A 17337-nucleotide genomic window follows, 5' to 3' on the forward strand; every position below is an offset into this window, starting at 1 on the left:
GCTTTAACTCTGTCCTCCTTTGATTGGGCGTGAATGTCTGGTCCAGCATACTTACCATAATCACCGCATAGTAATCAAAATAAAAATTTGATCTAGCCACAACATTTGCTTGGTCTCTCTCGAACTCTATTTAATAACAAGGGCAATGATATAGGGTCTCAATAAGGCCTAAGATTTGAGACAAATCCTAGGTGTCATGTCATGTAAGTAAATACAAATTTTATTTTCAGTTCCACATAATATATTTTGTCACATCATACTATTGGAAACTAAATTTACCCTTTTACATTTCCTTTTAGATGTTAGGGGTTAAATCTATTACATTAATGAATTTAATTAGGTGACGAAAAAAAATATAAGCTAGCTATTAATTATGTATTAATTTAAGAGATATATCTACGGATTCTTTGACCAATATTTTTCTTAATTAAAATGCTTTCCTTTAATTTTTCTTTCCAAATGGCATTAATATATTAAATTATGTGTCAAGAAATAGACGTTAACTTTTCTTTCCAAATATTGATTAATTTCATCCAAAAAAATAGCATTAATAAATCGAATTTGGGAAATACTCATGTCTAAATTAAGAGGTAAGAAAAAATTCCACGTTAATTCGCAGCCATTAATTAACATCTACAATCTAAATTTAAGAGAAAAACAAACAAAAAATAATAAATTCAGATCTAATGTTTAAACTCTAGCTACATAAGAATATATACAATCATACGAATATGCATTTTTCACATTATATTTTTAAAATTTGTAGGAACCCAATAAATGTTGAATTCATATACATGTGTTCTACAAATCTATTAATCGAATGTACATGCAAGTCTATTGACTGAATTACATGAAATTTTTTCTATTATTGATTAAAGAAAAAAAAATTGTTGTTTAAATCTAACATGAGTGTAATGAAAAGAAAAAAATGAAAGAAAGTCAAATTTTGTTTCTTTTTAAAAGAAGCCAAAATAATTAAGAGTCATTAGATTTTGTAAGGATAAGATGGTATTTTTCTCAAGAATTACATGGCATGATTTAACAAATAAGTTATGTGTACAGATGACAAAGCATGACACCTAAAATTGAGGTCACAAATCTTAGGCTTCATTGAGGCCATAAATCATTTTCCTTAATGACAATTGCCTATATAAGAAGCACAAAGTACCTCAGGTTTTGCATCCTAAACCAATTCAAACCAATATATACTTACCATTCCATTAATAACTCCTCTATTCCAATTCCAAAAGATAGCTAGTATGGAGAAGAAAATGATGACTTTCGCTGGGCTGGTGATTATGGTCGTCGTCCTCAATGTATGTCCTGCAATTGGAGGGTGCGACGCAGAATTAGTGAAGTTGTTGCCCTGTGCTACGTTCTTTATGGGCCCTGCCGTAGGGAAGGCCCCTCCTGAGTGCTGTGAAGGTGTAAAAAATGTGCTTGATGGAGCTGATACCAATGAGAAGCGCAGGAGTCTTTGCCAATGTTTGAAAGACACAGCTATTGGTGCTGAAGTTAAAATCACCCCTGAAAAACTTAAGAACGTTACTGACCCTTGTGGCGTTAATGATCCCAATTTCGACTGCAACACGTAATTACTCTCTCTCCCTCTCTCATTTTTATTACTTAACACATGACTCAATCAAGCGGTCCATATATTCATTCAACATGAGTGTGGTTTGATATGGATCTACTTATATACATAAAAGATGTACAATACTTCTACTAATCATGTGCTTTACAAATGTATGTGCAGAATTCCGGTGTTTGAATGGGATCAAATAGAACTTGGAGAAGAAGATTAGCTACAGGATAATGTTTTGTGATGCATAATTAATTAGTATTCTTCCGAGAACAAGAATTTATATGAATAATAAGCATCATTTCTCTCTGGATATTCTGCAACAATTAATTAGTACAACACTAGAATTCAATCGAGATCCCAAGCTCAAATTTCACATTCCTTCATTTCGCCAATCATATAACAAAAAAAAAAAACTCCATTTCTTTCCTCTAATTAATTGTCTTGTTGAGCATCCAGAGAAAAGAACTGGTCCGGAATTCCAAGAATAGAGTGAAACCATGTTCTGTCCACCATAAACTCCAACGCTAAATATTCCTGTTCTATTATATATATATGCTCCAATATTTCACCGCAAAAAGAGTTAATCGGCCACTTTGTGATTTACAACATTAATATGGGAAGTAGTTTAAAGAGTTCAGCCTCTAGAGGTGATATGTTCTGTTACTAACATAGAGCTTGTCTCTTCTGGAATGAGATTGTGTTTGTGAAAATTAGCACCAACTTGGTGTTGTGTCCAGATCGTCGTCTTCGTCCCCTTCTTCATCATCCTATTCCAATTCAGCACCGAAAGGAAACACGTACTTGATGATCTGAGGAAACCTGAGGCACCATAGGAGTCTCAGTTTCTGCGTAATTAAAAGAGTGAACTGTGGTACAGACTTTCCACTTTGCAGCAAGCCCAGCAATTGACTGTGCTTTATGTGTTATTTTGGTTGCACACCACAAACATATCAAGAAAAATTGTAACTTTCTAAAATTTCAATTTCAATATAAAAGGGATTAATTCCTGAGTCTCGTGTCATGTAAAAGAGTTGAGAATATTACAGAAAGTGTTGGGTTTTTCCATTTGTTTGTTTAAAAAAAAAAAAAAAGGTTGTTGAGGCGGACTTTTTATAAACTAAACCATCTTCTCTTGCTATCAATTACCTTAACAAGATGCAAAACCTAAGACCCCCTTAGTCACCCATATCCTTAATATAAACTACCCAAACTCCCCCATTTTCTGAATAATTATAAGCGAAGTAATTTCCAGAGGACAGCTGATTGGTGCATGCAAGGGTCAAGCCTTGCGTCGATTATATACGTACGACTGAAGGTGCCTCGCTCTGTGTACATGTTTTTCTATTAGGATTGTTTAATAAAATGCTGATCAACAAACAAGAATTATAAGTAAATCGAAGCGCTGTCAGGAATATAAAATATCGTGAGTACGACTGTACGAGTAAGAAATACTTAGATGTTAAAGTTATATATGTTGTACTCAGATTTTGCTTCAACAATCTACAATCTTACAAAACTTTATCAAATATCGGCCGTGTTTGTTTTCCTTCATGTAAGGAGATAGGAAAACCAAAATCAAATCTGACCATTTGGAGGCCCAGATATGATTGGGCCGGAAATCTTATATCCTATCAAAGATGGATAACAAATCCAATTAGAATGGTATCATAAAACAAATCCAACTTCTTACTTCTCTCTTTCGACTCATCCCGAATGCGCAAAAAGTTTCAGCCTTCAGCCCTTCATCTTGCTAATCTCATCGTACCTGCTCCGTCCCAATTTTCCGGCCATATTTGCAGCCATTTTCGACTTCTTCCGATCGTCTTCGATCTGTCCTCGGTGTTTCTGGAGAAGCTATCGTTGCTCAAGGGTAACAATTTTGCCAACGTGTTTTTGAAGCCAAAGATTACCGATCAAGTTCCATCTCTCCGGCCTCAGAGTGACGGTGAAGCACAAGAGCGAGACGGAGCAACAAACGCAATATCAGCTTCTTCTCCAGGTCCAATTGCTGGGACTGCACGGCGGTCTAGAGCTTTTTCAAAGAGAAATGACTCAGATTCATCGAGATAAACGTCAACGCTTATCCTCATAGAGAGCAAGAGCTTATCGAGAGGATCGAGCGACCAGTAGTCGTCGGTGCTTCTGATTTTCTTCAACTACCGTGAGTTTGACCAGTAGTAGAAGGAGATGATTGGGTCGAAATACCTTGACGACGCGCCAGCTTCGCCTGTTTACGGGTTCGATGATCTCGAGGAGGAACTGACAGATCAGATGATAGGGATCGTGACTCGTGAGGGTGTTGAGGTTGAGATTGCCGATTCAGGACCGTCTGATGAAGATTGTGAAGACTTCTCCAATCAGCCAAAAATGTTCAAAATGGTTGTTTTTGGCTTATCCAATCAGCCATAAATATATGCCTACCACACATGGTATTGGAAAGTTGCAAGACTTCTCCAATCTTATCTAATGAAGTTTGATCAGGAAATCCAATCCAATCCAATCCATGGTGTCAAACACAGCCATCATGTAACAATTTCAATTCCAACTTCTGCCTACCTTGTATTTCGCTCCTTCTATCAAGAGATTGTATTTGGCTCCTCCTTTCTGTGGTCTCCCGCTTGTTTTTTAAGGAGATTTCAGGGGCGGTCCCTATTCTTACTGGCTAATGATGTAGTATTGAGTTTGGGCTTTCAATTGAGAGATCTATAATAAATTTTAATGTTGACGCTTAGTAAGTTTTTCCTCATTACATGCGTCCCTATATTTTATTATTATTCTTAAAAAATAAAAAACATGAGACAATAAATTAAAAAAAGAAAAGGAAAAAAACATTAAATAAATTAGCAATTTGGAGCGGAGATTCACCGATCTGCATGCCACACATGTTAGCGCGGTGACGAATAAGATATTTTAGAGTTGGATGTCATGATTTACCTTTTAAACTAGCACATAAAATAAATACGAAATGGTTTTTCTAACAACGTGTTTCACGCCTGCGTGGTGGTATTTACTATTTACAGACCGACCATGCAAGTAGGGAAACACGAACATATCATGCATGACCGGTGGAGATGCTTGCAATTAATTCATGGAAATAATTATAGGAACGACCTCAACGAGGACTTGAACTAGATCCAGCTCAGCACTCCTGAATTTCCAAGTGGGAACGCGAACGCCGTATACGATATGCCCTGTCATACGATACATAGTAGAAAATCCATGATTAATTGATTGCAGAATATGAAGATACATGACGCGCCATGTTTATTAAAATGACGACCGAAGGGACAGTACGACAGAGGAAGATGCATGGTCATTTCACTAGCTTACTCGTTTTTATAAAAGGAACAACGACCTCGATCAGTCTGCATGCATGGACTTGAACCAGTACGTTGCAGTCAATTTAAGTTACAATCACCTTAGTACACCTGAATTTCTAAATTCTAAACCCGAGCGTCGGCCCTAGGCTGCTTGATTTGGGGTCGTCGATCAGATCATGGCGTTGCGACTCTCATTGGTGGCGGTCCTACTCCTGTTATCGGCAGCTAGTACTACTACGACAACAGCAGTTGCTGCTCAAGCCCTGCCTCGCTGCTCAGACAAGTGCGGCAATCTCACAATTCCATATCCATTTGGCATGAAGAAGGATTGTTACCTGCGAGAAGAATTCTTTATCAATTGTAGCCATACCACCCAATCACCAGTGGCATATTTGATGGAAGGGAGTCTCATTGTTACTAACATTTCCCTTGATGACGGTGAGTTGGGAATATTGGGCTCCGTAGCTGCAGATTGCTATAACGCCCAGGGCAATTTGACGTGCAGCTTCCCTTCTTCGATCAGCCTGCCTCTTCCTTACACGATCTCCAGTTCCAAAAGCAAGTTCTATGCCGTTGGTTGCGACGTTCGTGCAATTATACAAGGCTTCCGAGGAGAAGAAGAGTTGGTGACCGGGTGCATATCCGTATGCAACAGCCTTGACAACGTCGATAAGAACTCTTGCTCCGGCGCTGGGTGTTGCCAGACTAACATCCCCTGCGGACTAAAGAATACGCCGGTCAAGGTGGATAGCTACAAAAATAATTTGAGAGTAAGGGATTTTAACCCCTGCAGCTACGCCTTTATTGTAGAACAAGGCCAGATTAATTTCTCCCCTGCGAGTTTTAAAGAGCTGAAAAACACTGAAAAGCTTCCAATGGTTCTTAATTGGGCAATTGGGAAGGACACAAATCCCTGTAATGAAGCTCAAAAGAGGAAGGATTTCATATGCACGGCTAATAGCAGGTGCGTCAACCCTAACAGGGGGTCAGTAGGTTACTTGTGCCGGTGCTTGCCTGGTTATGAAGGAAACCCTTACCACCCAGGTGGTTGCCAAGGTGATCTTTTATTTTTAGTTTACATACTCAGCGATCATCTAATATATATGGAAATTAAAGCTAGCTCAACATTGCAAGTTTACCAAATTAATTGATGTTTTTCCTTTGCTATTTCCATTTCAGATATTGATGAGTGCAGGGCTTCAAACCCCTGCCAGAACGGACGGTGCTTAAATACTCCACCTCCAGGAAAATACTCTTGTTCATGTCACAAAGGATACAAAACCGACGGCATGAATGACAAGCTTTGCATAAAAGACGATTCCAAACGACACTCAAAGATCGTTCTCCTGCATATTGTTTCATTCGGTATGTATACTTCCATATTATCTGCCTAATATTCTAACTTATAATTGTAATAAATAGTAATTTCAGACAGAAATTCACCTTCAGCTACTTTTGGTTCCAACTTCAAATTAACCCGACTTTCTCAAGCCTTTTCTTTATAAAAAAATGATGGTTCTAGTTGGATCTCCAAATTTGATATTTTGACATTTTCTACTTTGAACCTCTAATTCACTTTTTTGAATATATACTTAAAAATCTAATTACACCTCCTTAATTTTACTAAACAAGGGAGCTGCCTACATTATTGTTGTACTTCCATCTAGTGGCGAAACCAACAATTGATTCTTGGAGGGGCCGAACAATGAGACAATTATAAAGATTTTTTTTGTTAATCCAAATTATAGTTCCTTTTTTTTTTTTTTTTACAATATGGATACTTCTGGAAAAGACTTTGGTTCTCAAATAAATAATATATATTGATCAGTGTTCTAAAACTCGGCCGCCTAGGGGCTGGGTGGCGGCGCGCTCTCTGACTCAAGTAATGTCAAATCAGGGCTATTTGGCGGCCGCCTAGGCAATTTTAGGCAGATCTGGGCGGGTTTGGAGGGCTAGGTGGATCAGGTTTAGAAACTGAAAAATTTCCAGAATCATGAATTCTTCATTATTCTCTGTGAGATTTAGTGAGATCATATTGCACTCAGTGGATCATATCCGCTTCTAAAATTCTGACCCATATACTTTATTTTATGGATGGCAATAAACTTGTTTCATGACTTTGGTCTTAATTGTCAATGAATTAAAAAGCGCGCCTCAAGGCGCGCTTGAGGCTCAAAAGGCGGAAATCAGGCCTGAAATTGAGTGTGTTTCGATGATTAGGCGACAAGGCTGCTGAGGCGTCGGCAAAGGCGTGAAAGGCGTGAAAGGCAACGCTCAAGGCGTCATAGGCGAACGCGCAGCAGCAAAAGAAAAATGACAGAACTGGGCAAAAAAGGAAAAACCTGGAATTCAAGTTTGAAACAGATTGTGCCAGGGGTGGATTTCAAGGGGTGGCGAGTTTGTGCAGTTGCCCAACCTTGAATTTTTGAGATAATTAGAAAGTTTAAGGCTGTGAAGTCCATTCAATGTGTAAAAATGGCAGAACTGGGAGAAAAGGCACAACCGAACAACAACATCGAAGAAGAAGAAGAACATACTTTCTGAAAAGGAGAAGCCTCCATACGACGACGTCGTTTGGAGTTATTTCATTAAACAAAACGAGGATTTATTCTACTCTGTCTCCTGTCACCATTGTTCTTTATTTACTCTTCCTCGGTCGTGGCTAGGGGCATCAATGCATTTAGTCATTTTTTTAACTAATGTAGTGGCTGTGTCCATGGTTGTTCTTTATTTACTCTTCCTCGGTCGTGGGTAGGGGCATCAACACATTTAGTCATTTTTTTAACTAATGTAGTGGCCGTGTCCATGGTAATGAATGAGTTATTTCTTGTGCTAATTAAGGCAAACACCCCAGAGCAATTAAGTGGGTGAGATCCGATCTCATCCCTCTCTCTGTTCCAAAAGGCATGAAATTCGATCCCTAACCCAGAGTTCGAGTTAGGAGTTCGATTTCGATTCGCAGCAGTCAATTTGAGCTTGATTGGAGGCCGATTTGCAGCAGGCTATTTGAAGGTACTGGAGTTGGATACTTGGATTCGCAACAGGCCATTTGAACTTTTGAAGGTATGATTCCCGATTTCAGGTTGTTCCCGATTTCCTATCTAGACAATCATATATGTCCAGCAACCCCATTAATTTGGTTGCAATAGTTTGCAGATTTTGATCTTTTAGATATTCTTGTTTGTGGGTTACTGTCATTTTGCAGATTTTGATCTTATGGGTTTATCTTGTTTGTGGGTTACTGTCAAATTTGCAGATTTTGATCTTATGGGTTCATCTTGTTTGTGGGTTACTGTCAATTTTGCAGATTTCCAAGCATGAAGTAGATTTCAACATTTGTTCTTGATCTTTGGTGTTTGAACTTTAAATCCTTGATTTCATTTTATGTTGGTAATTTTGTTGAATCATATGCTTCTAGTACTTCATTTATTGTGAGTGAATGACATTTAGTAATGTTCTTTTGGTTGAATCATAATGTGGTATGTATTAGGGTAGAAATTACATGAATATAGGTGCTTTATACGTAAGGCTTACGCCTTATGCGCCTTATGCCTCAAGGCTGCAAGGCTCTCCCGAAAACGCCTCGGGTACGCCTTCAGCGTTTTAAAACATTGTTAATTGTTGCATAATGATGTATATACATGTTTTTTATGTTCTTTTTATTGGGGGGCAATAAACCTCCTAAAACTTTCAAAATCAAGAATACCTTTGGGGGCAATAAAAGTTTATTAAGGGGCAATAAAGTCTCCAGTGACCTATGAGATTTCTGACTACCTCTTTAGGGACCTTCGATGAAGTCCAGCGGTTGGTGACCAATGACAGGAGTCTGCTGACGGCGGTCGGAATCTGACAAAATCTCCTATAGCTTATCTCTCTTCCATATTCTCTCTTTATGTAACAAAGGGGTGGGCAAAATAGTCTCAAAAATAAATTAAAAAATGAAAAAACTTAATTGGGTATTAAGGAACAACTTATTAGAGTTATTATGGATAAGTGGGGAAAAAATAAGTGAGTGTTGTAAGGGGGAAAAATCCCTAGAATTAGTGTAAAGGGACAAAACTCCAATAAAATATATCCTTATAGAATATCCTATTATTATTCTTTATAAATTATAATAAGTCTTCATATATTCTTTTAAAGTCTATATATACTCTTATTTATATTTTTATATGCTACAAAAATAAATTAAAACATAAAAACTGCCTAGACGTTTGAGCGCTAATCCATTGGCCACTGCCCGACCAGCGCCTAGCGATTTTTAGAACCTTAATATTGATTCAATCTAATTAAAGGAGTTGACCTTGGATCTTAATAGTAATAACTACACAAAATATTCAACGAACTTAGTTTAAGGAAATTTCAAATCAGATTGTTTTGAAGTTATTTTTGTATCAAATGAGGAGGTCATGCGTAGAAATTAATTATTTTTACTTAATTTTTTTTTGAAGTAAAAGTTCATTGTATTAGATGACCAGCCAAAAAGTTAGAATCTACAGACACTTAAAGACAGAAAAACAATTCATATCTAAGCACTGTAAACTCATTACAGGTCAAGTTGAGCCCGTTATTGAAGCGAACCTATAAACAAAAAACAACTCCGTATCTTCTGAGGAAAAATCATCTTCTAGCCCTCCATCCGCCAGGCACGCAATTGTGGTACGAAAAGAAAGCTACTTCTCAGCAAATAAATGGAAGTCAATTCCTCATCTATAAGCCGCTTCCTCCAGTCCAACCCAAGATAATTACCAATTCCGTAGAACTATTATCCGAAGTACGACTAGCACTTTATAGACCTTAAAAAAGCCCAAATAACCCAAGTAGGTCAATTTCTTAGGTTAGGCCCGCCCGATGCGCTAGGTAATGAATGAGGGTGGTAGGAAACCCTCCTTGGCAGCCCATAGTTTAAGTCTAGGTTTAGAGCCCAACAGCCCAAGTTTGAGCCCAGGCCCAAAAGTCTAAGCCCAAACCCAAGCTAACTAGACAGCAGCCCTAGCCCTCAGTAGCCAAGCCATAAAACTTTACCTAGCCCTATTTTTCCTTAATTGTTTTAGATAACTTATATTACTAGGGGAGGTAAGAATTTTTATTTTTTTTTGCTTTCTTTGTCTGTATTTGTCTTTCATATGAGTTGACAAAATCTAATTATAATTGAAAAAAGATGGAAGTCTAAATATCAAATTTGAAGGTCCAACTAGAAGCACCCTATAAAAAAAAAAGTTAAAAAATGGAAGTTATTTAAGAAAAAGAAGTGAGAGGTTATCTGAATTATGGGTGGTTACTGCAAATATGGATAGTTAACTGTCTGAAAATTATTTATTTTCTTGTTCATATAATTTTTATTTTTTATTTACCATATTGCCACTCAATTATTAAAAGTCATTTAAAATTAATTTAAGATAAGATCTAAGGGTTTTATTGTTTTTCCACACCCACTTTAGTTAACAAAACCTATTTTCTTAAATATAACTAGCATTCCTCTACACATACTCTGCATGTGCAAAGTATTTTTAAAAATAAAAAATAAACGGTACTAGAAGAGGTTACTACATAGAGAATATAGTGGGAGAGAAAAGTGGGTTGTAGGATTATTTTTTATTAATTTTTCTTAATACAATTATATCTTGTAATTGTTGGCCTTATGATTTAATTAATTTTTCAAAAAAAAATTAATCTTTTTGAGTCATTTATGTCAAAATTTAGATAATACACTCATTTTAATTGTAAACATAAATTCTTCTAAAAAAAAAAAAAAATTTGTAAACATAAATTCAAAAAATTAAAAAATACAATGAGAAGAATCGAAGACGGATTGTTCTTGAGAAAAGGAAAAGGAAGAACTAGTGTGTTCGGCGAAGATAACAAACGCTGGCGGTGTGGGTTTGGATATGAAAATTAGGTTCCTGAGTGAATTGATGAAGGGGTGGTGTGTTAATAAACAAATAGGTCTTACATTTGATAGTCCAATAATTGCAATTTGGGGGAGAATTAATCAGGGTTCATTGTGGGATGGTGGTGCTGAACCTCTCGGCGGACATCTTCAATCGATATGGCCGTTGTCATGTGCCAAATTTGGTTAAGACACATACTATACAATGTAAGGGATAAATCAATGTTTACCCAATCAGATACCACTATAATTAATTAATGGAAGAGAACCGAGGCTTGAGGGTAAAAAAGAAAAAAAGAAAAAAACGCCTAGCTAGATAAGAGGCTTTGGCTCAGTTTGAGAAAAGAGAAGCTTTGATCGAGCACTGTTTTTACTTGGTTTAGTTAATTATACACATACACACATACACATATGTATAGTTGTAAGAGCAAGCAATATATAGCTTCTTGATGAAGTTAATTAACCTTTCTTAATTTCATTGAGGTATTCAGGTACTGGCGGCAGTCTTGGACTAATATTTCTAGCCATTGTTGCATGGTGGTTGGTCCAAGTCATAAAGAAAAGGAAAAACAAAAAACGAAAGGAGAAGTTCTTGAAACAAAATGGCGGTTTAGTATTGGAGCAACAATTATCTTCTGGTGATCAAGCTAATGTTGAAAAAATTAAGTTGTTCAATTCAAGGGAGTTGGAGAAAGCCACCGACCATTTTAGCATAGATAGAATTCTTGGCCAGGGAGGCCAAGGTAATGTTTACAAAGGAATGTTGATGGATGGACAAATTGTTGCTGTCAAAAAGTCTAAAATAGTTAACGGAGGCGAAGTTCGACAATTCATTAATGAAATTGTGATTCTTTCACAAATTAACCACAGAAATGTGGTTAAACTATTGGGTTGTTGTTTGGAGACAGAAATTCCCCTTTTGGTCTATGAATTTCTACCGAACGGAACACTTTCTCAGTACATTCATGACCAAGATGAGGAGTTTCCTCTCACATGGGGAACGCGATTGCGAGTGTCTACCGAAGTTGCTGGAGCTCTTTCATATTTACACTCAACAGCTTCTATTTACCACCGGGACATCAAGTCCACAAACATACTCTTGGATGCCAAGTATAGAGCAAAAATTGCAGATTTTGGGATTTCAAGATCCATTTCCACTGACCAGACACATCTCACCACACAAGTACATGGAACATTTGGTTATTTGGACCCAGAGTACTTTCAATCAAGCCAATTTACAGAAAAGAGTGATGTTTACAGCTTCGGTGTGGTCCTTGCTGAGCTCTTGACCGGACAAAAACCAGTTATTTCCATGATGAGGTCGCAAGAAAGTAGAAGCCTAGCAACTCATTTTCTTCTTTCCATGGAGCAAAATCGTTTGTTTTATATTCTTGACGCTCAAGTTAAGAAAGATGGTAGCAAAGAAGAAATTATAGCAGTTGCTAACCTTGCGCAAAGATGCTTAAATTTGAGTGGAAGGAAACGTCCTACTATGAAAGAAGTAGCGGCGGAATTGGAGGGAGTTCGATTGGCAGTTAAAGATGCTGATCATGTTCAACAAAATTTGGTAGAGGAAGAAGATGTTGAAACTCATGAAATAACCATCGAGGCTTATTGCGATGTTGTTTCTACATCACACGGTCCTTTTACAGATGGTGGTACTGCAAGTTCTTCATCTGATGTACAACCACTAATGTTTTACAATACACAGTAGTAATTCGAGGGAACAAAATGCTGAAATTGCAAATCAAATCAATGCTGCCACTGTTGGATTGAAGGCCATCTAGATGGCAATCACGTTTTTCTTCCTTTACCTTTTAGCTATTGCAGGCTATACATATAGCATGGCTATACATATAGTGAGGCAATTTAGTTTGAATAAGTTTCCTTGCATATTTATTGCTTTCTCATATGCATGGTGTAGTGAGTCGGGATGAAATCAGTTGTCTCCATTATTCTATCATAATTCTGTTCCCTCAACATGATTGGTCTACAGAGATTAAAAAAATATTTTCTTAATCTTTTATTTCATTTTTCTAATTTTTGTGGACCAATCATGTTGAGGGGATATAATTGGGACACATAAATCTGGGACAGCTAATAGAATGTGTATCATAGACAATGCATTAAAAATTTTGTCTCCTATTCTTGTAGAAGAGTCCCTATATAAGGGAAGAGGTAGTACGTTATGTAATCATTCAATTAACTCAAGAGTTCATCAATAAGAAGCAGTAGCTTGTCTTCCAATTTCTCTCATCCTTTGCTTTGTTATTCTTGTTTCATTTCTTTAAGTGCGAGTGAGAGTGTGGTGTGATTTGTTTGTAAACCTATCGCCCATTATAGTTGGTGTTAGCTTAAAAGCTTAAATACCAACACAAAAGTCGGACCCTATATGTGTAAGGCATTTAGCAATTGTTCCGGTTGTATTAATTAAAAGTGTAAAAGTTGGTGCAAATAATGCCCCTACCTCAAATGGTTACCCCTATCTCAAGTTGCTCCATGTTACTCTTGACTATCTTAATTTTAACTCAATAGAGAAGCTGATTTCTTGTTGCGCTGCACTTGAAGATTTGATCATAGGTGGACATATTGGAGTATATTTTGGTAACGATTTCAATCTTAATATTTATGCACCTAAAGTAAAAAGGTTGCAAATGAATCTCCAACTTGACCAGCGTACTGAGCTCTCGTGATGTAAATTGTATTTGCATAACTTTTATTGATGCTAATGTTTTAAATCTTGACGAGATAGACATTTGTTATGATTTTTTGGTGAGCTATTCTTTAAAGAATGTAAAATTCCTAAGCAAAGTCAAGATTGATTTCAAGATACCAGGCAAATTTTCTATTCCATCCATTCAATAGCCATCTTTTTGAACATGCTGATCGTGTGCGTAAGCTCTTGACAGAAATTTCCCACGTTAAACATATATATGTCGATTTCAGCTTATATATATGTCGATGGTAAGTATGCTATAACTTGTTTGCATTTTTGTTTTTCGGTGTTAGGGAGGGCTCAAAAGCTCTGAAAAAAATACAATCATACAATAAGACGTTACCTCAACAGACCATCTTTATCTTCCTTCAAATGCTATTGTTTGTCTTTTAATGTGCAATATTTAATTTGCTTGAGTCTTACTTATTAACCTATTGAATTACTTTGCGATTTGTGCAGGTTCTTGGAAGCATCAATACAAGATTTCGGCCACCTCCAACCTACTTGGACAAAGTGCTAAAGGGGTAATTTTTAGCCCAATTCAATTCCAACCCATGATGTTAAGGGTCAAAATGTCAAATATGAGGACTATAGGCGAGGTTAAATACCTGTTTGGCCCTTTAAAAAAATTGGATCATAATCATATGGCCCACGTCTAGTAGTGGAAGCTGACAAAAGCATGACGTCAGCTAGCCGTTGGGTTTTTTTTTTTTTTTTTTTTAAAGCTGTTGGTTAGGTTTGGTTTTTTTTTATTTTTTTATTTTTACACTATAAATACATATGACTTCAACCTTCTTTTTCACTTCGACCTCATTTAGATACATATGACTTCAACCTTCATTTCGAAATCAGCTTTATTCCATTTTGAAATTAATTTTATTCCATTTCAAAATTAGCTAAAGATATTTTTGATTATCTTAAAAAAAAAAAAATACAACCGAAAAAATATTTTTTATCATAAAAATGATTTCAATTACTATAAGTAAATTGTTGATAAAAAATAAGAACACACACATATATATATATAACATATCCAAAATGTTAAAATATATTTTAGGGTTATAATTTAGTCTTAATGGGTTGGAGACGGTTGATGTCACATTGATGAATAGTAAATAAATTATGGCTAAAATTAGACCGCCCTAAAATTTAGTCCTAAGGCTATTTTTAGCCCTTTGGGTTGGAGATGGCCTTAGTTGTTGGCCTAACCTTGGTAGCATTGGATTTCAGTGTCTTCCGCCTACGTTTATTAATTTACAGAGCTTGGAGTTACAACTTAAAACTTGTTACTGTTGGAAATCACTGATGGATTTGCCCAGAATATCACCAAACCTGGAACATCTTGTGGTTGACAACGTAAGTAATTAAGCTTTGATTTTATCCTAATACTTATGCGCGCCTAGTAATTTACAGTTTTCATGGATTTTAATCTTGCTCATTCGTTGTGAATCATATTTAGGACATTGCATGTGCACATTCGGTTGCTAACAATAAGCATGAATGGCATCCACGGGAGTCTGCTACTGTATGTTTGGTATCGCACATCAAGACTATTTGCTTCATAAGGAGATTCCAGGGAACTCCAAATGAGATTAAAGTGGCCAAGTACTTGCAGAAGCATGGCGAGGTTTTGACTTCTGATTGAAGTGACGATTTTCGATTTGTGTGGGAAGAGCTTTATAGCTCTTAAAGGGTTCGGAGACTTGTAAGGATGAATTCTTTCATTAAAATGAACTCATGCGCATGCACTTGAACTTTTAACTGCCCTCTAGCTTTCTAAGGGTGAGTTTGGTACGGCTGTGCTTTTCAGAAAAGCTGACTTCAGCTTATTTATGAGAATAAGTGGCTGAAAAGCAAAGCTGCTGAGTGTTTGGTAAACTGGCTTTTCTGAAGTGTTGTTAGTGGCAAAAGCTGTGACAAAGTGTTTGGTAAACTAAACTGGCTTGTGCTTTTTATTTGTGGAATGACCAAATTGGACATTAGAGATTATTTTGCATTAATTATTTGGTGCGATCCTAGCCATCTATCCCTCCACTGTTTCATCCCAGCCCTTGAATCAAGTGTAAGCTGGGGTATATACACCCCTTGATTTGATTAAGGAGAGGGATTAATCAGAAGGCACGAGAAAGAGAGAGAGCTGGGAGCGGTGACCCGGACGCTACCGACCCGAGAAGGAAACCCGACCATCGCGCCACCGTCCGGCCACCCCATGACGGCGCACACTAACCATTTCCCTTCGTCTCTGCGTCGCCTACATCCCAGTAGCTTCTGATCGCCCATGCACGGGACGAGGAGGGAGACGCGACAGTGAGTGCAGAGACTGCTCCGCCGAGTTTCTGAAGTTTCCGGCCACCTCCTGGGCCACTTTCGGTAAGGAAACTCCTCCTCTCGTCTTCCTCTACCCGTCTGGGTGATTAATTTTCAATTTTGGAGCACGTTTTGACATTTTCATTTCTGGGTTCACCTCGGTTCTGCCGTGTTCTTCGACACCGGCGACCTTCCCGACCATTCTGGGCTTGGTTCTCATCTTGGCTGCACTCTTAGACCAGGAATCAAGAGGCTTGCTGGGTTATTGGCATCACAATCCTCAACGTGGACTTGAGAAGATATAATCCCAAACCTTGAAGGGAGCGGTGACGGGGAGCAGCGACGTTGCGGCGGTGACGGGGAGCTGCGAGGATGCGGCGGTGTGGGTGTGATGAGGGAGAGAGATGGGGAATAGTGACGAGGGAGAGAGATGCCGCGTAGGGTTAACGAAAATGGTTGAGCTGAAATTGTTTCAACTTGGAAGGGCAATTTTTGGCATTTTGGAGGTTTCATTAATCTACAGGAACTCCCGCTACAGTATTTCGGTGGCTTCTGACTTCTGGAAGCTGCATTCTTCAGCTTCTGCTTATCTAAGGAAGCCACAGCAGCTTCTGAAAAAAGCTGCCAAGAAGCTGAGTTACCAAACACCAATTTGAACTTGGCTTATAAGCACAAGAGCTGAAAAGCTCTACCAAACACAGCCTAACTGGGTTGGTCAAATTCTTTGGGTTTCAATGAGTTTATAATTGAATTATGTCACAGTTATTTAACTGTTGTCTTTACAAGTACCAAATTTGGTACAAACTATGAAAATGTATGACTAAGAAATTTTCACGTTAAGTCGTTAACATTCTCTTCACCAATAACGTGTGCACATTACGGGTATATAACGCTAGTATGCTGTATACATTAAATCTGAGCTAGTTGGTCTCAATTGGGGCCCCTATATATGGTTTGTATCTTTTAGGCCGTTGCTGATCTTTGGCCCAAATACACCCTATGCTGGGAAACCTTAGCAATTATACCTGCATTTCTCCAAGTTGCATGATTTTATTTAAAGTTTTTATCTGATCATGCTCTTCCAGATTCATCGAGTGCGTGAATGCTGAGTTTGCATAATATTATAGAGAGATAATGCTAACAAATTAATACAGAAGATCATTTGTTCCAATAAAGCTTCACTTTGAATCAAGTGCTAAGAGCAAGTCCACCCGTGGGTCACCAGGTCACTTACTATTCACTGCTTTTTATGTGTATTTTCACTCTATAGGTCACGAGCACAATGTATTTTGTGCTTTGGGTCATTTTATGGTTTACTCTGGTGACCTGCAAGCATCAAGTAATGTGGATATAGGAAGATGATCAAGTTTAATCTAGGGGGAATTGAAGAATCAATTTGGGGGTTTAGCATTATCTAGTACTTTAAGTATGTAGCTAGTAGGACTCTAATGTATGGTTTTCTTTTTCAGTAGGTAACCCAATTGTAACTGATTGCCTTTTCTGATGTATAAATACAATTATG

At 37.5% G+C, this 17337-nt stretch overlaps 2 protein-coding genes across 2 annotated transcripts; both read left to right on the forward strand.

Annotated features, from left to right (window-relative positions):
* The first annotated feature begins 1259 nt into the window (after positions 1–1259).
* On the forward strand, positions 1260–1878 carry LOC112203119 (non-specific lipid-transfer protein 1). The gene is made up of 2 exons (XM_024344136.2): positions 1260–1591; positions 1757–1878. The coding sequence occupies exons 1-2, from the start codon at positions 1260–1262 to the stop codon at positions 1803–1805; spliced, it is 381 nt and encodes a 126-aa protein (XP_024199904.1). The 3' UTR covers positions 1806–1878.
* Positions 1879–5081: 3203 nt separating this feature from the next.
* LOC112203120 (wall-associated receptor kinase-like 1) lies at positions 5082–15153 on the forward strand. The gene is made up of 6 exons (XM_024344137.2): positions 5082–5961; positions 6085–6270; positions 11284–12473; positions 13968–14032; positions 14828–14864; positions 14968–15153. Exons 1-6 carry the CDS (start codon positions 5082–5084, stop codon positions 15151–15153), a joined length of 2544 nt encoding a protein of 847 aa, XP_024199905.2.
* Positions 15154–17337: the final 2184 nt, after the last annotated feature.

The sequence above is a fragment of the Rosa chinensis genome, chromosome 5 (genome assembly GCF_002994745.2).
Source record: "Rosa chinensis cultivar Old Blush chromosome 5, RchiOBHm-V2, whole genome shotgun sequence".
Taxonomy (NCBI): Eukaryota; Viridiplantae; Streptophyta; class Magnoliopsida; order Rosales; family Rosaceae; genus Rosa; species Rosa chinensis.